Source organism: Equus quagga, chromosome 17 (assembly GCF_021613505.1).
Source record: "Equus quagga isolate Etosha38 chromosome 17, UCLA_HA_Equagga_1.0, whole genome shotgun sequence".
Classification (NCBI taxonomy): domain Eukaryota; kingdom Metazoa; phylum Chordata; class Mammalia; order Perissodactyla; family Equidae; genus Equus; species Equus quagga.
Genome location: NC_060283.1, coordinates 27120918 through 27147622, shown reverse-complemented (window position 1 = coordinate 27147622; position 26705 = coordinate 27120918). Strand labels below are relative to the sequence as shown.

The following is a 26705-nucleotide window of genomic DNA, read 5'->3' as shown; positions in this document are numbered from 1 at the left end:
GTCATCCAATTCTCTCAGAAAGGCCTTGTAATTTTCATTATATAGGTCCTTCACTTCCTTAGTTAAATTTACCCCAAGGTATTTTATTCTTTTTGTTGCGATTGTGAATAAGATCCATATTTTTTTAACTCCCAAATTTTCCCATTTAATCCTTTTCCTAAATGTTTTGATTTTTATCTTATTGTTTGTAATGCTCAGATTTATCAAAAGGGATACTAATGGAGGCTGGCCCCATGGCTGAGTGGTTAGAGTTCCCACGCTCTGCTTAGGTGGCCCAGGTTCACGAGTTCAGATCCTGGGCGCAGACCTACTCCACTTATCAGCCACGCTGTGGAGGGATCCCACATACAAAATAGGGGAAGACTGGCACAGATGTTAGCTCAGGGCTAATCTTCCTCAAGCAAAAAAAAAAAACAGGAAGATTGTCAATGAGTGTTAGCTTAGGGCATATCTTCCTCACCAAAAAAAAAGGGGGGGAATACTAATCACACTTTCTTCTTCACAGGTTAGTGAAGACAAATAAACAAAAATTAACTCAAAATGGATTAAAGACTTAATGTAAGACCATGAAACTCCTAGAAGAAAACATACAAATAAAGCTCTTTGACAAGGGCCTTGGTAATGATATTTTGGATATGACACCTAAAGCACAAGGACAAAATCAAAAATAAATAAGTGGGACTACATCAAACTAAAAAGCTTCTGCACAGCAAAAGAAACCATCAACAAAGTGAAAAGACAATCCAGGGAATGGGAAAAAATATTAGCAAACCATATATCTGATAAGGAGTTAATATCCAAAATATATGAAGAACTCATTCAACTCAATAGCAAAAAAGAAATAACCCAATTAAAAAATGGGTAAAGGATCTAAACATTTTTCCAAAGAAGATATACAAAAGGCCAACAGGTACATGAAAAGATCTTCAACATCACTAATCATCAGGGAAATGCAAATTAAAACCACAATGAGATATCACCCCACACCTGTTAGAATAGCCATTATCAAAAAGACAAGAGAGAGCAAACACTGATGTGGATATGGAGAAAAGGAAACCTTCACGCACTGTTGGTAGGACTACAAATTGGTACAGCAACTATGGAAAACAGTGTGGAGGGTGCTCAAAAAATTAAAAACAGGGGCTGGCCCGTGGCCAAGTAGTTAAGCTTGCTCACTCTGCTTCGGTGGTTCAGGATTTGGCCAGTTCAGATTCTGGGCGCGGACCTAGCACCGCTCATCAAGGCATGCTGAGGTGGCGGCCCACATAGCAGACCCAGAAGGAGCTACAACTAGAATATACAACTATGTACTGATGGGTCTTTGGGGAGAAGAAGAAGAAGAAAAAAAAGAAGATTGGCAACTGATGTTGGCTCAGGTGCCAATCTTTATTTAAAAAAAATTAAAAATAGAACCAGCATATGATCCAGCAATTCCACTTCTTGGAATAGATTCAAAAGAAATGAAAACATTAAACTTGAAAAGATATCTGCACCCCTCTGTTTGAAGGAGCATTATTTACAACAGTCATAACATGGAAACAACCTAAGTGCCCATCAATGGATGAGTGGATAAGGAAGTTGTGGTGTATATAGACAATGGAATGTTATTCAGCCATAAAAAATGAGGCAAATTTTTACTATGTAAAAATATTTGCAAATCATATATCTGATAAGAGTCTAGTATCCAGAATATGTAAAGAGCTGTTACAATTCAACGATAAAATGACAAGGGGAAATGTAATCATAGTACACTACATAACTAATATATACATACCATTTCCATAGTAATAATAAACACTGAATATTGACTTAACCAAAAATCACAATTTTATTGGGAGGCTAGGAGGAACGAATGTTAGGGGTTATAAATGGGATAAATACATCACAAGAAGTCATTAGATAACATCTAAACCTGAAAAACGAAGAAGAGCAGTTTAAGTACACTATTTAAAAATATGCAGCAATACATCAAAAAAATGGTGAAAAAAATTGAAAATGGTCTCCTCTGATGGGTGGGACTTAGAGGTGAGAAGTTTGTGGGGTATGGTACTGCTGGGCTTTGTTAAAACTCTTATAGATCTATTTGACCAATAAAATTCTGTAGCAAATAAAAATAAACAGTAAGTTTAAAAAAAGTTTCTGCTATTTGGATCTTCCATCTCTTTACCCACTATTTGTGACACTGTGCTTTCCTAAAACAGTTTTTCAACTGTTTCACCTAATTATTACTTTGTAATACATTTGTGGTTTTTTCTTTTACCAATTTACATAATCAACATTGCTCCTGTTAATGTTCTTTGCTGCCTCTTTTCACAGTGGATGTATTTACGTATCCTTACTTCAAATGTCTTAATGCTGCTCCAAATTTTTGTACTTGGATACAAATTTTGTATCCCCAGTCAAGCTTTCTTCTTTCCCACAGCAACTAATATAAACTTTCTTTGCTCTCCTAAGTCTTTTCCTTCTGTTTCCCTAATTCTAAGGAGATAACCTCGATTCTTACTTCAAAGACAAAGAAGAGGTATCCAGGTAAAGAATATCAACTTTCAGCTCCATTTCTAAGCTTAACTCTATCCTTCACCATGCTTACTTTGTGTCTCTGTTGCTCAAACACAATTATTCCTTGCAGAGTTAGGGTTTTTTCTTTTTCTATTGAGATATAATTGACACATAACATTATATTAGTTTCAGGTGTACAACATAATGATGGTATATACAGTCACGCATTGCTTTACAATGAGGATATGTTCTGAGAAACGCGTCGTTAGGCGACTTCGCTGTTCGAACATCAGAGTGTACTCACACAAGCCTACATGGTATAACCTATTACACATCTAGGCTATATGGTACTAATCTTAGGGACCACCATCGTATATCATCGTTGACCAAAATGTCATTATGCAGTGCATGACTATATTTCAAAATGATCATCACAATAAGTCTAGTTAACATCTATCATCACACATAGTTAAAAAAATTTTTTCTTGTGATAAGAACTTTTAAGATTTACTCTCTTAGCAACTTTCAAATATCCAATACAGCATTATTAACTATAGTCACCATGCCATAAATTACATTCCCAGGACTTATTTATTGTATAACTGGAAGTTTGTACCTTTTTCCCACCTTCACCCATTGTGACCCCCGCCTCCCGCTCTGGCAACCACCAATCTGTTCTCTGTATCTATGAGTCTGACTTCTTTTTTAGATTCCACATATTATTGAGATCATATGGTATTTGTCTTTCTCTGTCTTATTTCACTTAGCATAACGCCCTCTAGATCCATCCATGTTGTTGAAAATGGCAGCACTTCCTTCTATTTTTTTTTTATTGCTGAATAATATCCTTGGGAGTTGTTTTAAGACCATCTTAGCATCTGATTTCTCGCTTGGGAATTCCTGTTAACGGAGAAAAATCTTCCCTATAAATTCCTTTCAAATATAATAAAATGTATGTCCACGCTAAATGTAACAATGAAAGTGACATCATATTATATCTTATAAATATATAATTAAACACTTATCCATATTTTAGGGTCAATAAGGTTTTTTTTTTAGGTCTCAAATATTTCCAAAGATCCCAAAACAGTTTAAAGATTAGGCACAATGCCAATAGTGCCTAACGGATAAATACGGCCCTAATTTCCACCTCCAAACAACCTCGCACCTCTGCCCCAGATCCCAGAATTCCCTCTCACATCTTCTGAAAACGTATTCCATCAGTTAACCATTCTCTCCTTTCTCTGGATCTTCCCTCTCTCCCTCTACAACGGCTCCCGTTCCTTCAGTGTGGAAACATATTCGAGTCTCTCTCATCTAAAAAATTAAAAACAAGCACAGACTCTCCCTACTCTTGCTATTACCCCCCTCCTTCTCCTGCCCCAACTTCCCCAAACTTCTAGAAACAAATCTAGCCGACCTATTGTCTCAAGTCCTCCACCCATCCCATTTACTCTTCAATCCAGGAAAATCCGGCATGCTGCCACACTGCTCGACTTGAAACTGCTCACCTGATGCCACCAACAACCTCCTTTGCAGCACTTATCTACTGACCTCTCTGAGGCGACTGGTATCACTGAGCACTCCCTCCAACTTGAAACTCACTCCTCCCCCCAATTCTGCGGCCCACATTTTCCTTGTTCTCCTAAATCTCTTACCAATCATTCCCTAGGAAGACAAATATCTTTATTTATTGTAAAACTAGCTCTCTAGAGACAAGATTTAGGTTCCTACAATGGATCTCTAACTCCCAATCAAAAGAAACTTATTTGGCAGCCAAGTAAATCCCAACACCCAGCAACCAACACAATTATAAAGAACTAAAGCCCTAACATGACATGTGCTCGCTAAGGTGTAGAAAGGGACCACTCTGAGCAGTTGGAAATGTTTACAAAGGACAGAGAAGTGAGACAAGAGAAATGACAGGAGACATAGAGTTAAGAAAAAAAAAAATAATAAAAAGGGAGCAACTGAGCTCCCTGGTAGCAAGAGGGAGAAGAGTGGAGAACAGGGACAAGGGATGAAGCACCCCTGTACTGTGAGAGCAGAAGCAGGAGAGGAACAAACACCCATCCTGCATTGGTGCTCCGCCTATGAACACAGGCAAGCTGTGAGCAATACACCACACCGTGAGCGGGAGAGACAGCTCCACTGTACATACCAGGTATGGCAGATTATTTTCTGCTCCCCCAAAACCTGTGCTCCCATTCTTCTTGCACACACGATTGTTGGGCTGGACTTCAATTCCCAGGCTCCTCTGCAATTAGCAGGGGCCTTATATTAAATTCTCACCTATGGAACGTGAGCACAAGTGATGTTTGCAACCTCTGCCTTACTTGCTTAAAAGGTGTTTACCCTGGACTCACTCCTCCTCCCTTTCCTTTCTACTGGCTGGAAATGGCTCCAACTGAGGCATCCTTGGAAACTATGTGTTTCAAACAGCATGGCTGCCCTGCTAGCCTGAAATCCTGTGCTGGCTTCCTAGAGCAGATCCTGCCTTCCACCTCCTGGACTTAGGTTAAGTTAGAGAGAAATAAAGTTCTCCCTTGGATAAGCCATTGCATTGGTGGGGGGATCTTTTTATAACAGTAGCTCAGACATCACCCTAATTAATACCCTGAGAGATCAGGGGCACAAAATCAGCTAAAGAACAAAACCTCAGTATACCTCAACAGCTTCCTGACCCAGGAGGAAATATCAGTCTGGAGAGAGGGGAACTGTAAGTATAGGGGGAATTTCTTACCAGTGATCAATAGCTATAACATCAAATTTAACTAACATTGGATTGAGTGGCTCCTAAACCACTAAATTTGGAATCAGAATAACCAGAGTCAAATCTTAGCTCCACCAACTGCTATCTACACAAACACTGGAAAACTTACTTGAGTTCTCTGAGCCCGTTTCCTAACATCCAGCCTCATGAGTAAATGTCATTAAATATCTACAGCACAATATAATAAATGTCTAAAATAATGATACTATATCCAGAAAATGTTAAATTATGTTCTATACATCATACCAAAGAATCTAGGGGATATGTCATATATTCTGAAGAAATTTCTGTTAAAATATTAAGTTCTGACACTTAAATGCTTACCAAATTGAATAGGAAGGAAGGTCTTTAGAGATAACAGGACCTAAAAGAAAGCAAAGTAGCTAACAATACAGGTTTTAGAGTCAGATAAACCTTATTTAAGTTTCACCACCACCTTTACTAGCTCAGTGACCTTGGGCAAGTTACAGGACCCAAATCTCAGTTTCCTCATGGAAAAGTGGGCATCAGCCTGGTGCTCACCTCACAAAGCTCTTGCGAGGACTGAATGAGACGGCGGTTCATCTCCAGTCCTCCTGGATACAAGAACGACTCTAGCAGGCATACCAACAACATCTATTCGAATACATTTTCCACTTAAGACAGTACGTGGGGGGCTGTACTACTTAGAAGGTGGAATATTATCTCTCTTTAAAAAAAAAGTAAGAAAACTAATCTCTGCCTAATGGTTTAGAATTTAAATGAAACAGTGGTTCCCATTCTGTGCTATCTAACAGAAAATGAAATCCAAATGCTACAACACTTGGAAACAAAACATGAAATTCTGAACTTGTAAAAATACCTAAGGGATCTTTTCTTAGATATTGTTGCCTAAATTTTTACGAAAAATACCAAGAAAAATGGGAGAAGAGATGTCAGTGATAAATCTGTCATTTAAAAATATAAATTATTTTCTGGCGCCCCTTCTCCTCTAAAGATAACCAAAGCTGTTTTTATTACTTGTCTGAGCTTAAGAACTTTCCAGTGAGGGAGCCCAATGTCAGGTCCTTTAACAATAGTTATTTTCTCTTAACTACTAGGAAATACGATAAGAAAAAGTTCACAATGTGAGACAAATCAAGCACTTCTTTTCTTTATAAGCTTGTTTCTCCTTTAGAAATATGAAATCAAAAACAAATATTTACTGGAAGAGCAAAGGTCAAAACAGTCCTTATGTTCAGACATGTCAACAAAGATTAGCACGACTCCAAAAGCTACGCGTAGGCATAACCTTGAAGAGAAAAACGGCAGGGCCCCTCTCCCTGAAGAACTAAGCAATTTTCTTTTCCCTATATATTTACCAGTCTCTACCATGCCAACCCTTGAAGGCAAAACAAAAGATTGACTATACATGTAAGACTTTATAAGTTAACCATGTATCTAAACATCAGGTTTGGTGGTTTATAGTCTAACAAGAAAGACAATCAATTTAAGGTCTCTTTAAATAGTTTACTTTAAGATACTTGACATATATTAATTAATTCATCCTGTCAACCCCCTGTGAGGTAGCTTTTATCAACTCCATTTGTTGGGGAAATTTGATCAAGGGGAATAATAATAATATTTTCTATTTACAAAACACCTTTCTTATAAAGAGCTCCACGTGTTTATCTTCCAATCTGCTAACATTCCTGTGAGGTAGGTGGCACTGTTACCTTTGCCTTTCTTATAGGTGAAATGCTATGGCTCAAGTTGCTTAATGACTTGCTCACATGGTAGCCTGTATCTCATCCACCAACTAGAACATACTGCTTGGGATTAACGCTAGACCATGGAGTCAAGTCTGAACTGCACATAATTCAAGAGTGTCAAGCTTCTAGTTTTCTCTACAGCCATCTTTCAACGCATCACATTCCAAAAAGGATTCGGGTCGTGCTTGTTGTTTAAGCTCACGCGCTTACTGCCTATAAAGCCTATTATCATTTCTCTAAATTGGACTATTAAGTTTTGTCTAGATGCCCGAAAGCTAAATTATTTTTTGTTTACTGTCTGTGCACTAGCATGGTAAATGATGTCATCAGGAATGTACAAAACTCTTAGACAAAGCTGAAGGGCCAATGAAAGCAACTCACTTGGGGAAGAGTGTGTTTCTTCTTCTTCCTTTTTTTTTTGAAGTAGGCATCACACAAAAAGATGACTCATTAAGCCCAAAAGAGTTGACAACGCCATGTAAGGGCCTCTTATGCAGCCTTCCACAAAGAGACCTGAGTGGCAGCCTAAGGCCTCCTCTTCTGTGCATTCTCCTCCAGGCAGAATGTGCATTTGTGTGGCCACATACACAATTATAATCTCCCCTGAAAGGCAATTCCTTCCATATGACAGGCTGAACAGTGGCCTGAGTACTAGCCTCATGTTGCCTGTGCCGTTAACATGCTGAAATACCAGACACATTTAATCTCTCCTTTCTGAAAAACTAAGATGGGACAGAATGAGCGAAGCTGGAAAGAACTTCACACAGAGAGAAAGGAGGCCAGCCCAAGCGCTCCAACTCACTTTCTCATGGGCTCAGCTTCTTTGTGTGTTGCCTACTTACGTGTCAATTTGCAGGACTTTGGGGCATGAGAACCATGGAGCCGAGTGGTTCTGGCAGCCTCTCCATTTGACAAGCAAAGCCAAAGACATGTGGCCTTTGGTACATTTCACATTCAAAAGTGTTATTGTTTCAAACATGCCTATTTTAAAATATATAATTTTCCCGTTTAGCGCATGTTGCATGTAAGTTGGCCACAGGAGGAGTCCTGCCACATGATTTAAAAGAAAAAAAAGGCAATGGGCCCTCATGCAGCCCTGTTCCGGGCAGAGACTGTGTTTACTGGGAGGCGGTGGGGCTATCCCAGGTGAGAGAAGTCTGAATTTAACAAACAACTGACACGAAGGCGTGGGGCACAAGCAGATGTCTGTGTGAGATTACAGAAATTGAAGCTGGTGTTTTCACAATTACCTGTAATCTTAGGGCCAGATAATAGTATTAACAAGACCTTGAGCTACACAATAGGACAGCTGGAAAAAGGCTGGAACTCTCTCTAAAGAATAGTGCTTTTAAAAAGCTAATTCAATGAAGAAAAAGAAAGGGCTCAGAAAGTGCCTTCTCAAACAATATTTACTTTTACTGGGTTCCTGCTAATCAAACAAAACGTAGTCAAAGGCTTTTATGAAAAATACATTTGACGATTTCAGCAGTAATTGCTTTGTTTAAAGAAAGGTGCTTAAGAGAAAACACAGCGAATGGGATCAGTAATTTGGTAAGTTCAGATGTGTTTGGGAAAATCCCTCCTCTCTTTGATAAATCATTAAAATTCTGCTCAGATAAATGTGTTTTGACTTGAAATTCCAATCATAGAATGAGCTATTTCCTCAGGCCCCTGGGGAAGTTGTGCAAGGGCAATCCCAACACAGAGGACCCCGGATTAATTTAGGAGGGTAATTCCAGTCTTAGTGAGGGCATATGACTCTGCGCAGCTATAGGACGGGATCTCACGGAGATGCTCCATAACTGTACAAAACATCCTTCCTTCCTAAAATATCATTAAAAAAATAGATTGAATCTTACTGTTGTGTAACCAAAACATAGCAACCAAGAAACAAAGCTTAGGTATAATCAGAGTTTAAAACCAGAAGGATCCAAGGCAGACTTTAACCGGTCATCCTTGCTTTCACCCATGCAAGGAGGGGGGAAAAAGCCTAGCGTCTCTCACATGGTAGGAATTCAACAACTATTTGTTGAACTGGATTCCTTTCTCCTGGTTTGTTTGTTTTTTTAAATTTCGCCACTTAAAGCAGACCACTCATTTAGCAATTGGGCACTTAGCTGGGGCCAGGCACTGTGCTAGAATTTGGAGATACTGAAGATAAACCTGCCCTGATGGCTCACATCCTAGTAAGAAACAGACAATAATGGAGCACCAAAGAGATAAACAAGATAGCTGTGATAAGTGCTACGAAGGATACAAACAGGATGATGGAGCAGAGAGAGGCTAACGGATCACTAGTCTCCTGTGATCTATTATTATTACTTCTTAAAACTCCAACTACCTAGTCGGCCTCCTAAAATTCCTCATTTAGCAAACATGGTACTTGTGCAAATATAAGTGAGCCCCAACTTTTGGACAGCATTTGGAGGAAGATTTTAAGATTACTTCAATATGTAAATAAGCAAGGTCGAAAATTCACAGAACTTTTTTTTTAAAGATTGGCACCTGAACTAACATTTGTTGCCAATCTTCGTTTTCTTTCTCCCCAAAGCCCCATACATAGTTGTATATTCTAGTTGTGGGTCCTTCCAGTTGTGCTATGTGAGATGCCAGCTCAGCATGGCCTGATGAGTGGTGCCATGTCCGCACCCAGGATCCGAACCAGCAAAACCCTGGGCCAACAAAGTGGAGGTGTGAACTTAACCACTAGGCCACAGGGCCAGCCCCTACAGAACTATTTGAAAACCCTAGAATAACTCTGAAATCACTTGCAATTTAGTTACGTTGGAGAAATGGAGGTGGGTGAGAGTTGGGAACAACATGCCTTAGAACTCAATTGCTCTTTTCCTCCCCCAAAACAATATTTATTACATTTATTAAAAAGTTTACAGAATCCTTGGAAAGGCGGAACAAACAGAGTCTAGGCTGAACTTCCAAGAACAACTCCCAAAGGCACATCCCAGAACTGGGGCACCAAGGGAACTGCTGCCCCTGCCACGATTGAGAAGCTGTCGATCAAAGTGGCAAAGCCCCAAGACAGTCGAAATGCACACAGTTTGTCTGCTCTATAAGGGCACCTATCACACCGTCACCTTGTGTTATGGTCATTTATAAGCATGTCCCATCTCCCACCCATGGCGTAAGTTTCCTGTGGGGGGGACACTTTATATTCACGCCTTGTTTCATATAGAGAGGGTATTCAGAAAGGAACGAGGAAAGGAACAATTAGGAAGAAAGGAAAGGAAGGAGAAGGAGAGAAGAAAGGAAAGAGATGATGTTGTGAACATGTTCAGAAGTATTTTAAAGTGACCAGTTTTGTATATTACAAACCTAGTTTCCAAAGGTTTAGGAAGTCAGTGTAACATCTATAATATCTTATTTCATTTCCTTTCTGCAACAACCCAAGCACTTTGAAGCCCTAAGAGAATTTCTGCTAACTTAATTGTAAATAGCACTGTTTCCTAGCGTAGGATTGGGCTTGGAAGTTTCACTAATTATATTCAAACGAAAATAAGTTTGCTTAACAGGATTCATCCAAAAGCAAAAAAAAGAAAAAAAATCTGGCAGTAAGACAAGTAAATATCATGTGCTATGATATCAGCAAATGCAAAAAACAAGATTAGTAACACTTAAGAATCTTCCACTTAGAGTCCTATGTCAGACCTTTGCCAAGGCTTGAAGAGACTATATTAACCTCATGGCTGGAAGGGACCCTATCAGTGACTGGGGGATGTTGTCTGCGCCCAGGTACTCCAAAACAGACACCAAAACAGGATTAGACACGCAGGAAATAGACTTGGGGAAAGGCCCATGGGAGAAAAGGGAGGGCGCCGGAGGAGCCTGGGAGAGCTGACAGTCCACAATGCAGGGCTGACCCTTGTAAAGGAAAGACAGAGCGAAAGCGTTAGACTGCTGTGCAGCAGGAGTCCTCAGGCCACAGTCACCATCAGAGGAGTCACACATCTCATAGAAGGGGGTCTGCGCCAGCCAGTCGCTGGCTGGGAACAGCCTGTGGGAAATGTGACCTCACTGTTGGATTCAGAGCGGGGGCTGGGAATCAATTACCCTCCCCTCTCCACATTAGGAGACCTGAGAGGCACATTTTCATGGCTGCTATGGATGTATTACATATTTTTATAAAAGTATAGTAATAATAATAGCAGTTAATATTAAGCACCTACCCAGGTGCTCTAAAAGGAAAGGTATCTTACTCATCTTCGTATATCCTCTTTTCACAAGGTAGACACAATGCAGCAGCCAGGTATGGCTCTAAAAGTTTACATGTATGATCTAAGTACTATTATCACCACATTTTGCAGATAAGGAAACTAAGGCACAGAGAGGTTAAGTAACTTCTTCAAGGTCACACAGCTACTCAGAATACAAAGATTATCGTCAATAACTCTCCCAAATGGTTTATTTTTAGAAGTTATCTCCCTCATTGCCTGCCTCTGAGAGATGAGTCCAGTGGCAAGAGGGAACTGGAATTTTACTATTCCCTGCTCCATCCTGATTCCTAGGATGCCCCCTCCTGGTAGAAATGTTGAATTAAGCCTTTGGAGTCACCTGAACTTACTCCAGGATCCATGCACAGGTCTAGCAATAGTTGGAGCCTCATTTTTGGAGTTGCTCAACATAGTCACAGCGTGGGTTTACTAGCGTGGACGCTTGAGTCAGACTGCTGGATTAGGATTCTGGCTCCATGACTCACTAAGCAGCAATTCAAAATCTTTGTGCTGCAGTTTCCTCATCTGAGAAACAGATAAAAACGGAAACTATCTTCATATGCATCAGCATACAGAAAGCACTTCAAATGTTACCTAGTACATAGTAAGTGCTGAATAAATCTTAGTTGTTCCTGTTAGCTGCTCACATTTGGGGTAGCCTAAAGTCAAATTATTCAGTTTAACATATATATATCACTAAGTGTCTATACTGTGAAAGGCAGGTGTGTGGTGATGAGTAAGATACACCTCCTGCTCTCAGGAAACTTACCTGCACCTAATGAACTCCGTCCTTAACTGGGACGCAGCGATCACTGCCTTCTGCAGGCAACGGTTTTGCTCTGTTTTTATCTTTTTGGTGGAGAGAAAAAACCAGGCTATGGAATCTGACAAATCTGGGTTTGAATGTCCCCTTTGCTATGTATCATCACTTATGTGACTTTGTACAAATCAACTAGCCTTTCTAAACCTCAGTTTCCTTATCTGCAAAATGAGGACATGATATGAATAACTACTAAATGGGACTAAGAATAATACCTACTTTGTATGGTGGTTGTGAAGATTAAATGAGATAAGGCACAGTGCTAAGCATATATGAAGTGTTCAAAAACTACAGTTTAAAAAAAACTATCCGGGGCCAGCCTGGTGGCACAGCGGTTAAGCTCGCACGATCCACTTCGGCGGCCCAGGGTTCGCCGGTTTGGATCCCAGATGTGGACATGGCACCGCTTGACACGCCACGCTGTGGTAGGCGTCCCACATATAAAGTAGAGGAAGATGGGCACAGACGTTAGCTCAGGGCCAGTCTTCCTCAGCAAAAAGAGGAGGATTCGCAGCAGATGTTAGCTCACGGCTAATCTTCCTCAAAAAAAAAACTATCCAATTTATCGTGATTGTTCTAAAGACCATCTCTGATTTCCCAGAGTTAGCTATTACGCCAACCCACTGCCAGCCTTAGTGAGAATAAGCAGGTTCCATGGAAACAGAAGAGGCAACTCGGAGCCTGAACGAAAGCATGCACCTCACCAAATTAGGTGGGGTAAAAAATAAACCTCACGCCCTCATGCTTATGCTCAGGTCAGCACGTAGGTGCTGTGTTTTGCAAACCTGGGACCAGAACAGGCTGCCCTTCGGTTCCAGAGAGTTCTCCACACCCAACCAGGTATACACAGACACACCTCAGCCTCTGGCAGAAGCTTCCAACAAGTAGCTTTCATAAGGCAGAAAATCTTTCATGGGTCATACACAAAGGGTTCTATACTTCATCTCCTTAGCAGACTCTCCTCTCTCTAATTTCTGTCACTACATTCTGATGACTGCAGGTATAAACATCATTGAGCTGACTCTGTAATGATGATCTTAAGATCCTAAGCCATTCCAGGCCATGATTACAGGTTGCTAATCCACAAAATCAGCGGGGAAAAGATCAGTTTACCCAATATGATGAAAGACTGTTTCCTTCACTAATAGTCAAAAAGGCAAATATGAGCCCTGGCTACCAGGCAGAGAGGGAAATCTACAGATACTCATTGAATAGGTAGCTCTGTAATTCATACCACAATACTAAAAAGGTCTCCAGATGCACCTCCCCAGGGCTGGACAGCTTTGGTTTTTCAGTGTCACTGAATGGCTGAAGCTTTCCTGTCTGCAATTTTCTTTTCTCTGTATGTATCTTATTCTCTAGGTCTACACATGCAAGTGACTTAATAATTTGTAAAAAAAAAAAAAACCAGCGCCGGCCCAGTGGCGCAGCAGTTAAGTGCGCACGTTCCACTTCTCGGTGGCCCGGGCTTCACCGGTTCGGATCCTGGGTTCATACATGGCACCACTTGGCACACCATGCTGTGGTAGGCGTCCCACGTATAAGGTAGAGGACGATGGGTACAGATGTTAGTTCAGGGCCAGGCTTCCTCAGCAAAAAGAGGAGGATTGGCAGCAGTTAGCTCAGGGCTAATCTTGCTCAAAAAAAAAAAAAAAGAGAGAGAAGAACTACTTCATTTAATTATTCTATGGGGGGCGGGTCCATTGGCGTGGTGGTTAAGTTCACACCTCCACTTCGGCAGCCTGGGGTTCATGGGTTCAGATCCTGGGCACAGACCTACACGCCACTCATCAAGCCATGCTGTGGCAGCATCCCACATACAAAGTAGAGGAAGACTGGCACAGACGTTAGCTCAGTGACAATCTTCCTCAAGCAAGAAAAGGAAGATTGGCAACAGATGTAAGCTCAGGGCCAATCTTCGTCACCAAAAAAAAAAATATATATATATATATATGTATATATATATATATATATATATATATATATATATAGGGAGTGGTTTTAAATGGTAATTAAATTGACACTGAACGCTCTGAAACAGCATGACCAAATTATATTGGGCAGGGGTTGTTCTTAACTAAAAACAAGAACCACGAGGAAGCCAGTGAGTAGTATGACCCTGCTTAGGGCAGTATGAATGTACAGATGGTGATTATGATAGACAGTTAAGACACTTAAATATGCGACAGAGCCTGAAGGAGCACTTGCCCAGGGTTCATGCATTAGGTGGGTGGTTGAACACTGAAGCTTTTTCAACCAACCTGAGACTTCGATTCTGTTTCTTGATTCATTATCAACATTGCCACTGAATCAGTCTTCCTGAAAAATCCTCTTAGGGAGATACCACCAACTTTACTCACCAAAGCATCAGTTAGTTATTTAGTTTATTTATTTACTTATGAATGAAGATTAGCCTTAAGCTAACATCTGCTGCCAATCTTCCTCTTTTTGCTGAGGAAGACTGGCCCTGAGATAACATCCGTGCCCATCTTCCTCTACTTTATATGTGGGATGCCTATGACAGCACGGCTTTGCCAAGCAGTGCCATGTCCGAACCTGGGATCCAAACCGGTGAACCCCGGGCCAACGAAGTGGAACGTGTGAACTTAACCTCTGCGCCACCGGGTCGGCCCCAGCACCAGTATATTCAATATGCCAAGGCTTTGAGACATAAAATTCAAACAGCAAACACTCAAGGAACTGAACAATAGACTAGGCTTTTCAAATATTTCATAGATTCATTGAGTACTGGGTAAATAAGATAAAACATGTAAAATCCTTAGCAAAAGTCTATGCACTGATATTGCTATTAATCAGATACAAAATTATCTGTGATATAACTATCCACTCTTGGCTGATTAAAGGATGTGGTTATTTAATATCTCTCTCTCCCTCTCTCCCTCTCTCTATATATAATTTAAATATATATTTAAAATGCACACAGCCCTGACCCACCAATTCCACTTTGTGGAACTTATCCTTGCAGATATACTAGTAAAGGAACAAAAATGCGAGTTATTCAGTGCAGTATTTTTAGTAATAGGAAAAGGCTAAAAACAACTTATTGTCTACCAATAGAGAATTGGTTGAATAAATTATTTAAATACTATGTAGCCAAAAAAATTTTAAAAAGAATGAGGAAGGTCTCATTGATACAGAAATTACTCCAAGATATATTAAATGAAAAAAGCGTGCAGTGTATTTTCCCTTCTGTCCATAATAAAACACATTCTGGAAGGATACACAGGAAACCAGTAACAGCGGTTACTGGTAGGGGGCTGACGATGGATGGGAACTGGGCAGATGGGGGAAAGGAGTGGAAGGAGACTTTTCACTATAAACTTCGTTATATTTTCAATTGTTTCCATATTATCATTTCAAAAATTTAAACTAGCATTGTTTTTCATTAAAAAAATGTGCATAGTGGGGCCGGCCCAGTGGCACAGCGGCTACGTTCACATGCTCCACTTCCACGGCCCGGGGTTTGCTGGTGCAGATCCCAGGCGCAAACCTATACACTGTTTATCAAGCCATGCTGTGGCAGGCGTCCCACATATAAATAGAGGAAGACGGGCAGGGATGTTAGCTCAGGGCCAACCTTCCTCAGTAAAAAGAGGACTGGCAGCGGATGTTAGCTCAGGGCTAATCTTCCTCAAAAAAAAAAAATGTGTATAGTACATCCATACAATTGAATATTACTCAGCAATAAAAAGAAACAAACTATCAAGTGAGGAAAAGACACGGAAGGACCTTAAATGCATATTGCTTAGTGAAAGAAGCCATATGACATTCTAGAAAAGTAAAACTTGAAAGATAGCAAAAAGATGAGTGGTTGCCAAGGGCTGGGGGCAGGGGGAAGGATGAGTAGGTAGAACACAGAGGATTTTTAGGGCAGTGAAACTATTCTGCATGACACTATAACGACAGATACATGACATTATGCATTTGTCAAAACCTATAGAACTACCCAACACAAAGCGCAAACCTGAACGTAAGCTATGGACTTTCGTTAATAATAATCTATCAATACTGGTTCATCAATTGCAACAAAGGTACCACACTAACGCCAGATGTTAGTAAGAGGGGAAACTACTGGAGGAGAGAGGGAGTATATGGGTATGCTCTGTATCTGCTCAACTTTCTGTAACCTTAAAACTGCTCTAAAAAATGAAGTCTACTAATTTTTCAAAATGTGTGTGCATATATACGTGTGTATATATGTATATGTATACGTGTCTATATACACACACACATCCTTTTTTCATCCAGTAAATGCCTTACACATTGAAGGTGCTAAATAAAGTGGTCAAGAGCTCAAGCTTTGGGGTGGGCAAATTAGGTTCTAAGAGCTCTACCATCTTCTAGCTGTGTGGCCTTATTTATGCAAGTTACCTCTCCAGCCTCAGTTTCTCTGTCTGCAAAATGCAAGAAAAACACACTATTTCCTCCCGGGGCTGTCGTGAAGATGCAATAAACAATGCATGTCAAATGCTTAGTACAGCGCCTAAGGTAAAAAAGAAACGCTCAAAAATGTTAGTTGCCGCTACAACGGTAAAATGATTCTTCACGGAAGGGCTGATTGGGTACTTCAGGTGCCAAGGTGACTCCTCTCCCAGCATATCCAGAACACCCCCAAAGGACCCAAATTCTCATCTCCAACCTATCCCACTTGGAACGCACACGCATTGCCTGAGCTCCATCCAGCCCATCCCCTTCAGACCTTCCTTCCTCCCCAGACGCTGTTTTCCTGCTCGCCGGCCTTACACGTCCAGGCCCCGGAACGCCCCCTCCCTCCCCGCCCCTCCCGACCCCACCCCTCCCGATTCCCACTCAGATCCCGGCCCCGCCTCCTTCCCAGACCCTGGCCTCATTCGTCTGCACTGCTTTTCTTCCCCGAAGCTGAAGGAAGCTCCTACCCAGATACTCGTAGTCCGTTAGGGCTAGGCGCTCCGGACTCAGCATCCTTGGACCGCAGCAGCTTCCAAGCTCCAGCTTCCCAGCTTCCGGAAGCCAGGTCCCGGCTCTCTCCGTTGCCATGGCACCCACGCGGCGGGCGGAGAGGCGGGAGGCGGAGGGGGTGTCACGCAAACACTCTCCGTCTCGCAACGCCAGGCTCGCCACACCAGTTCCGGGAGCGGCCCTTCTAGGACTCCCCTTCTCGAGGAGTTGGTTTTAGAGAAATTTGAGGTGGAGCGTTTTTTTGAATTCCACGGATTTCCCGGTGTTGAAGAATTATTGCCAGCCCTCCATACCCGCGATTTCTGAATTTCCTGACTATTCCTGCTTTATACAGCTGTTATCTTAACTCACAATAACAGCTCCAACCCCTAAATTCCCACAAATACTTAATATCGCATTACCTATTTTTATCTCTTTATTACTGTATTCACTATCTTAAATTGCTACAAAGTGCTTTCACGTGCGTATGGCTTGGCTGCTCCTTGAGGCGCTCATTAAATCCTCTATGAATTCATTGAAATTTCCCCTCAAATTCCTCTTTCTCCTTAGTCCCTCCTTCTACTCCCATCCCTTACTATGTGGTACCCTTCCCAAGTGTCTTTTTTTTTTTGCCTACCAAGACACTTCACTTCTTGAGGGGGTGGGATGCACAAACAAGGACACCTATTGGATCTGTTTCCTCATATGCCTAATTGCTGATTTCGCCTTTAAGAGGGGAGAGCATTCATTGGTTTTCACGTTTCCAGATATTTCTCTTTTTGCTCCTCTCCACTCCCAACAACAGGTTAGGGGTGTGTAGTACTTGTCACAGTTCAAACCTAGTAGAAAAGGCCACTCTGTCCTCACTTTTTTAATTAGTCCTCTCACAACAAGGTGAGGTTTGGTGAAAAGAAAGAAAGAAAACAAAAATCATGCTATCAAAGGAATGACTGGGAAACCAGTGGACCACCTACACTGGGAGGAAAAGGAAAGAGGAGGTTTGTTCTCCTCTTTGTTCTGAGCGGTCTATTCTTAGCCTCCTCCAGCGGGAGCTCAAACCTCCCAATTCTCCCTTTCCCTTAAAATTGTATATGTGTCTCATTTCTAGGCTCCTGTGAGTCACTCTGAGTTTGGATGTGGTAAGGATAAAGGGAACGAGCCAAACTAGGAGCAGCATTTATTATCTTGAGGTCATGAATTTACTAATTTGGTATTTGATGCGAAGTCCTGCAAATTTGATAAAAATATTTGCCTTCTTCCTCCGCCCTCGCTTCCCACCCCCTCTCCCTCCCACGGGAAGCTTCAGGGTATGGACTGTCATAATTTTCACACCTGTGCCTTATTACTACATTATTAATGAAGTAATAGGATAGTAATTATTAAGGGTTACAATTTCATTTTATTTCCAAGCAACCTGAAGCTATTTGCAGATCATTTCATTTGTCCTCATAAAATCTTTCGAAGGCACTTCTCCCTTTTCTAAGTAGGGAAACTGAGGAACGTGTCAGAAAAATGACTTGTCTAGCATCATCCAGCCAATCAGTGAGAGAGCTGGAACTGGATCTCAGCTATCCCAACCTCCAGGCCAGTGGTCTGACCACTAAACCACACAGCCTCTTTTTTTAGGATTTGTTGGCTTGGATTTTATTTATTTATTTTTCCTTTTGCTCTACCCTGCCAACAACTGGAAGCTCCCAGATAAAAGAAAAGAGAATTTTGAGTCCAGGCTGAACATTTGACATCCTCTTATTTATGGAGCGTTATCCTGGGACTTGGAGGGTGCTGCTGCTGGGGTCTGTGTTGTGGAGCTGGGAACCAGCCCCAAGAATATAGTTTTGTTTGGGCATTAACCCATTTGCGGTTATAATAATGATAAGTTTCAGCACCAGTGGCGCCCGACTGTTAATGACTCAAAGAAAGCTAAATAAGAACAAGATGTCATCTCTGCAGCAATTTGTAGGTTTTTCCTACAGTTCCATCCCTTCCATAAAAATCCTAAGGACCCTTATATTTAAAGTCAGTCTTCTACTCTTAACGTCCTGAACAGTCTATTGAGGAAGAAGACAGAAAACGGTGGGAGGTGGCTAGACTAAGGCTTCAAGAAAATTTGGGATTGCACAGAAATAACAGGTAGCCTCACTGGTGGTGGAATTATTATTTACATTTTTCTTCTTTATACCTTTATATATTTTCAAAATTTCCTATAACTGGCATATATTATAACTTGAAAACAAACAAACAATAAACAAGTGGCTTGAAAATCTTTAAAGTATTTTTAAAAAGAAGTGATGACCTTCCAGATTAGTGTTTGTTTTTCCCAAGAAGGAACCACTACTTTTAGATTTCTCTTGTGCCAAGGATTACATGATAATAGATTTTGGCAACACATCAGTGGCAGAGGAAATTTTTCATTGAAACATACACAACATGGGTCTTAAGAAGAGTGGAAATACATGAGAGTTGTTAAAACCAAGTGTATTTCTGTGACCCCATTGAATGTTAGGGAAAGAAAAAAAAGTCAGCTTTCAATTTAGATGGGGTTTTCAGGTTCTTAAGTGATTAAAACGCATTTCTGAAAATTTTACCCAGACAATCATCCGGGTAAACTGGTATGTCAGAAGACAACTCCACAATCCTGAAAATAAGCAAGTGACATGATTTGATCAAAAAACAGAGAGGACATGAGGTGTTAGTCAGTACTACAGCATAAAGAATGGAAACATCAGGGGCCTGCCCAGTGGCACAGCAGTTACGTTTGTACATTCTGCTTCGGTGGCCCGGGGTTCGCGGGTTCAGATCCCAGCTGCTGACATGGCACCACTTGGCAAGCCATGCTGTGGTAGGCGTCCCACAAATAAAAAGTAGAGGAAGATGGGCACGGATGTTGGCTCAGGGCCAGCCTTCCTAAAAAACAAAAAACAAAAAAAAAGAATGGAAAGCTCAAACTCAAAACAATAGGAAAAACACCCACAAGAGAGAGGATATGTTGAGACATCAATTTATCAGATTTTAATTCCTAATTATAAAGAGGAAATTAATAGACCTCTCTGGCTCTACAGAGGACCTATGAAGAGATTGATAGGGAAGAAAATTTTCCCCAGAACTGAAAACTATAGAAAAGCAAATATGAATGTACTAAATGGTTTTAAACCTCCAGGAAACCATAAGGAAAGAAAAAAATGCAGGCTGGATTATTGCTACAAAACAGGTTCAAGAAACTAGGACAAGCTTTTATCAACTCATCAAGCAGAAACGATGCTAAAGGCAAAGTAGCTACTAAGAAATGCAGGTCATGAAATTCATGCTGAGCTAGTAGGTTCTCCTTAAAAGACTTATCTTCCATAACAGCAAAGCAGAAACTACTGTATGCCACTGTATGGGATTAACATGTTTACATTTAAAATGCTATTTGCAGAGAAGTCATTTTGGACTGCCACCGGTCAACAGACCAGAGCTTTGGGAGAATTTGCAAAGATGATATGTTCACAAACTCTTGGACAGTTAAGAAGAACTAATGCATTACAAGAAAGTGGTTAAGAGGTCGTGGTAATTGAACTAGCGCTCACAGAGGATTATAGACTTGTACTTTTTTTTTTTAAGATTTTATTTTTCCTTTTTCTCCCCAAAGCCCCCCGGTACACAGCTGTGCACTTTTAGTTGTGGGTCCCTCTAGTTTTGGCATGTGGGACACCACTTCAGTATGGCTCGATGAGCGGTGCCTGGCCGCGCCAAGGATTTGAACCGGCGAAACCCTGGGCTGCGAGAAGTGGAGCACGTGAACTTAACCACTCGGCCACAGAGCCAGCCCCAGACTTGTACTTTGTTATTTTATATTTTCACATGCTGCAAAACAGTTGAGAATTACACTATCATGACGTTTGAAAGGGAAGACGTTTTTCTGATCCTTCTTAGTAGCACAGAGAAATTAGCTGTGCCTTCCTCTGTCTTGAGTCTGCCCCTTGATGAGCATTTATGTCATTTTAAAGCATTCTTTTAATTGTCCTATAGATTGTGAGTTTCTTGAGAGCAGGGACAGCCTTCATTCATCTTTAAATTTCTAGGACCATGCACAGTGCCTGACAGAACAAATGTCTGTTAAATAGATTTTTTGTTCCCTCTTGGATTAAAAGTCTAGAAAATGAAGGCTAGCCAATCCATGGGACTCACTGATGCCTAATAGGAACCAATTCATGAAACAAATTCATTAAACAAAAAGGCCAGCAAAATGCAAGGCATCACTGAGAAGGACATTACAAATCAATCAGAAAGCATTGGTGGGGCCGACCCGATGGAGCAGCAGGTAAGTTCACACATTCCGCTTCGGCGGCCTGGGGCTCGCTGGTTCGGATCCTGAGTGTGGACCTACGCACTGCTTGTCAAGCCATGCTGTGGTAGGCGTCTCACATATGAAGTAGAGGAAGATGGGCACGGATGTTAGCTCAGGGCCAGTCTTCCTCAGCAAAAAGAGGAGGATTGGTGGCAGATGTTGGCTCAGGGCTAATCTTCCTCAAAAAAAAAAAAGAAAGAAAGAAAGAAAGCATTGGCATATCCTTCCTGCACCTAAATACTGTGTGTGACAGATCACCGGATCTTAAGAAATGCCCAGAAAAAAAAAGCAACTAACTCAACAAAAGGTACAGAGACAATGCTGCAAGTAGACAAACTACGAGAATTCGTTCAGGAGGATGAGAGGGAATATGCTAGAATCATTAAATAAACTTAGGATATGAACTAGAAGTTCCCAAGTTTCAGAATCTGAGGACAAAAAGCTGTCGCAGAGCCTTAGAGCTCTGTGTCTATTTTGTCTCCCCAAGCCACCCTCGACATTGTTACAAAAGTTCATTGTTCTAAAATTAAACTTTGACTTTGTTACTTCCTTACTTAAAAAGTGTTGCTGACTCACGACTTTTAGGATGAAGCAAAATTCCTTACCATGCATATATATCCCTTCACAGTCTGGTCTCAACCTATTTTCCCAGCCACCTTGCCATTCGCTCTTCCCTGCATACTTAATACTCCAGCTACATGCTCCTACTCACTATTCCTAACATACGGAGCTCTTTCGCTACCCCTTGTTCTGGCATAAGCTCTTCTCTCCACCTAGAATGTACCTCTCCCACATTTTCTGCGTAGTAAACTCTTACACCCTTATGTGACCTAGGCAAAATGCCACCACCTCCGTGAAACCTTATCCAGTCTCCTAAAGAAAACAGAGTAAAGGCAGAGTGAGAAGAAGGCAACCTTTGGGCGGTAAGATGAGGCTTCCCTGAGGCTGCAGGGTTGAGCTGAGACCAGCTACGGAAGAGTCTGGGGAAGCTGCCTTCAAGGAGAGGAGACAGCTTGTGACAAGTTGCAAGACGGAAATGAGAGCATGTTGTAGAGCTGAAAGAAAGCCAGAGTGGCTAGAGCAGAATGAGTAAGGGGAAAAGTGGCTGAAGAAGTAGGCAGAGGCCAGATCATGAAGGATCTTGAAGACCATGTGAGAAGTGTGGGTGTTATTCTAAGTGCAATAGGAAGCCACTGGAAGGTTTTAAGCCTAGTAACGACATATCTGATTTACGTGTTTTAAGAAGTCACTCTGGCTGCTGCATAGAGAATGAATTGTAAAGGGGCAAGTGCGGACAGAGAGAGACGGTTTATGCAGATGTTTGATTCATGGTTGTTATTAAATGAGTATTTATTCATTGATCAGTTTGTTTACCCACCATTCTAAGTTTATCTTTGCTGCTGAAATAAATAAGATATACTGAGATTTTTGCTGCAAAGGCTCTACTTATGTGTGCCAAGTATTTGAATAGCAAGCTTTCAGGAGATTAAAATGTGTTAGAAAGTCCCACTTTTCAGGGTGTCCCCTAAGTTAGGCCAGGGAATTGAATCAGCCTTCCTACCTGTATTCCTGATGCAAGTACCACTGCTGAGCTGGAACATGAAGTGTTGGGGCCGGGCCCAGTGGTGTAGTGGTTAAGTTTGCACACACTGCTTTGGTGGCCCACGGCTCACAGGTTCAGATGCCGGGCATGGACCTACATACCACTCATCAAGCCACGCTGTGGCAGCATCCCACATACAAAATAGAGGAAGATTGGCACAGATGTTAGCTCAGGGCCAATCTTCCTCACTCCCCCCCCCCAAAAAGTGTTGGCACTAGGAATAGTGGCGTGGAGGGTTTGCAATTAAAGAAGGCATAGAAATGCAAATAAGGCTATTTCTCTTATACTTTCCTTTTTTCCCCAGTCTCCAGGAGTAGCCCCCTGAACCTAGATAAAAGCACACCCATTGCTAAAAGTTAATCATTCCTTTCCATAAATCTTATAGACTCTTTCCTGGCTCAGGGCATTTGCACATACTGTTCCTTCTGCCTAGAAGACTCTCCCCACCTACTCTTAGCCTGAGGACTCTTACCACTTAAGTGTCAGTGCTCTACCGGGCCTTCCTTGAACCCATAAATCTAAATCAAGTCCCTCCTTTCATAGAACCCTGTACTTTTCCTTGAATGCCCCTATCATCTGTAGTTTTAAAATCATTCATGAGCTCATTCTTTTAATGCCTCTGCATACTTGTAACTTCCCCAACCATCAGACTGTCCATTCCAGGGACTCAATATATCTTTTACCACTGCTTCCACAGTGCCTGACACATAATACACTCTTAATCAATACTTACTGTTCCTAAGTGAATGAATACAGGAAATAGGCTTCCTAGGCAGACAGATATAGGACTCTTTTAGCTCCTTTAGCTGTGCTTTCTCTTGTTTTCCCTTCTACAGCTTTAAGAACTCCTTCCCTCCATTCACATTGCCTTAACAAGAAAGTGATTCTAGAGAGAAGATGCAGCAATTCTTTGCAGACTCATGTTCTTAATGTTTTAAATCAGGGTCTCTCAACCTCAGCACTATGAACATTTTGGGCTGGATCATTCTCTGTTGCGGGGGGTGGGGGGGATGTCCTCCTCCTTGGAGGATGTTGAGCAGCATCCTTGGTCTTATTGTTTGCTAGTAATACCCACTCCTAAAAATGGCCCCAGGGATTGTCCCATGTCCGCAAAATCACTTCTGATTGAGAACCACTGTTTTAAAGTGTGAACCTTCAGGCCTTTTACTCTTTTAGAAGGATTACATTTGGAAATTCAGGTTGTTGAATGATGTCTGGGTTATGAGAGAAGTCTACTAACCCGACTGGATCAAAACAGTGCTCACTTCTATCTTGTTTCTGTAGCACTCTCTGTGTTTCCTTTGAAAAGGCCATTAGTGGTGGTCTAATTCAGGGCAATATTCTGATCTTGGAAATTTGGTTCCCTGGTCTGTCCTAGAAGGATGAAGGAAAGGGGTGGTGTTTCTGAGGAAACCAGTGCCTCTCAGACCCCTCTGGGATTGGCAGTCCCCCACAACTTTTCTAGGGGCATGTCCCAGAGGACAATAAAAGGGAGACAAACAGCCCATTCTGGCATGCTTTTCAGGATCTCTCACTCCCAACAAGAAAGTCTGAGAGGCCTGGTAAAAATAAATATCGCTTAGCACTCCTGGCACAAGAGTAGTTTCTGACAGCCAAGACTTAACTCACCCTAGGGGGTGACCCAGGCAGGGACTATGCACGAAGTTCGTTTCTGCCCATTGATGTTCCAGTGACTCACGGCAGCCAGAGATGGCTCTGTGCACAAGAACTGTGCTGGACCATGGAGGACGAGGTCTTGGGACGCACACAGAAAACGCAGTCCCTCGGGCCTGAGTCAGACAGGGACAGCCGGACTCCCTTTTCCTCCTCAATCCCAGAAAAACAACACAAATCATGCCTTCTGGAAAGGAACCTGTCGTTTACATACAGAGTGGAAACTGTTTATAAATTCTTAATCCCCTGACATTGAAAGTATGGTAACCGCCTGTCCTGGATTTTTTGGGACAAATGTATTCATTATACCACATGTCCTTAGTTTTCATGTGGAAACAAAATATGGTCTCCAGAATCCCAAGGTCTTTCTTAACAGGTCGAAAAGCAAGTCTTCATAAGCAAAACATACTGAAACCCTGAAACCAACCAAGACTGCCTCAAAAACATTCATGGGGGTGTATGTGTGTTGAGAATCAGTCTCTACTTTTCACTTTTTTCTCCTTAGATTTTGGGCTAAGGTGACACCGGCGGGAAAGGTCGACCGTCTTGCCCAGCAGTAAGATCACGGAAACCTGACCTGACTCGACTGCCACCTTCAGTCGGCAAGAAGAACTACACACACAGAAAATGCCTCACTCTTAGTTACCATGGTGATGTTAGTTCACCACATTTTATCTGTGTAAAAATTTCAGGCAACACAACAGTATGGAGAAGTTTTGTCAAGAAAGCGGTAAAACTTCACGTTTTTTGGTTGCTGGTGCAAAGTAATGTTAGCTTTGGTTAAAGATGGTGATTGGAAGCGAAAGCCTTTGAAAAATTGAAAACAAGCAAGGATGCAATGTCAACTGATCCATTGGAGAAATCTCCTAATATCCTCTTTGCACTATACCAAAGACTTTCCCCTTAGCTAACATGGGGCGGTTCAGTCTTCCTGACTCAGTTTACTAGTGAGAGGAAAGTGGTTTAACAAAATCCCACAGAACAGCCAAAGCCAGGAAACGTTAGCATACCAGCTTGGAGAGAGGAGTGATACACAGGATCCTACAGAAATTGAGGATTTGCACAGAAGTACCAAGACAAGATTCCACCTAGAAAATGGAAGGTGGTGACAAAATTAACCCATATGATTAATTGGCACCGGGGAGAGGCATAGGCCACGAGGCTAAGACAAGAGAGGAGTTACAACTTTATGCGGTGACTTAAAAGTTAAATACTGCTGGGAGACCCTACACACTGAAGCTGGGAGGAGGCTGAGGTCTTCGGGAAACTGCAACTGAAGGCAAGACTTACTTCCTCACCCCCTTCCTTCCTTGCCAGGATCAGAAAGTCAAAGAAGGTGAAGAGGCTAACAGCGCTGATTTACAAAGACAGCGAGGAGGAACTAAGTCTGTCTGGGCCAATTCTGGACGTCTGGCTGGGGCGACAGGACCCAGACAACCACCTCAGGAAATGAGTAAATGAAAAGGGGACGTCGTGGAATTATTTAGCCCTAGAACCACGTTGCCTGGACCGGGGTGGGGGGGGGGGGATGGGGCAGTGGAGCAAGAAGAAAAATCTCGGAAAAGGAATTTTGACAGTGAGAATGCTAGTTAAGATACAGCACTCCCGGCCCCCTGATGTCTCTTGTTTGGTGTCAATAAAGACCTAGAGGATTATGCATTAGCAAGCCTTGCGAATTCGAAGACATCAATAAAGTCTGGACTCGGGGCCGGTAGGGGGGCCGGGGTCACGTCCAGGCGACTTGGGTCAGCCCGGGTGCTCCTCTCTGGCATAGGGCTAGCGTGAGCGGGATCCGAGAGTTGCCACTAGGATAATTTTTTTTTAAGTTAGGGACATCAGAGCAGTAGTAATGGGGGCAGGGAGGGGGGCTCTCTGGAGGGCTAGGAATGTGGGGGCGGCCCGAAGGGGAGCGGGGCGAGCGCGGGAGGCGCGGGCGGGTGGGGGCCGGGGGCCGGGGGGCGGGGGCCGAGGGCGGGAAGGGGCCGGGCCGGCGCTGGGGGCGGGACCAGGCGCGGTGGCGGTGGCAGGGGCTGCGGCGCGGGGGGCGGGGCGGCAGGGCCCGGGACACCCCCTCCAGGTCCCCTGGCAGGGCGGCTTCGGCTCCGGCAGCACTGG

The 26705-nt window shown here is 42.3% G+C and overlaps 1 protein-coding gene across 3 annotated transcripts in view; it reads right to left on the bottom strand.

The window, feature by feature from the left end:
* Positions 1-17078, bottom strand: part of CSTPP1 (centriolar satellite-associated tubulin polyglutamylase complex regulator 1) — a 174863-nt gene extending 157785 nt beyond the window's left edge. For all 3 annotated transcript variants that reach the window (XM_046644703.1, XM_046644705.1, XM_046644702.1), the window contains exon 1: positions 16965-17078. In XM_046644703.1, the coding sequence (XP_046500659.1) occupies positions 16965-17010 (46 nt within the window). In that variant the 5' untranslated portion in view covers positions 17011-17078. The remainder of the gene's footprint in view (positions 1-16964) is intronic.
* Between the last annotated feature and the right edge of the window lie 9627 nt (positions 17079-26705).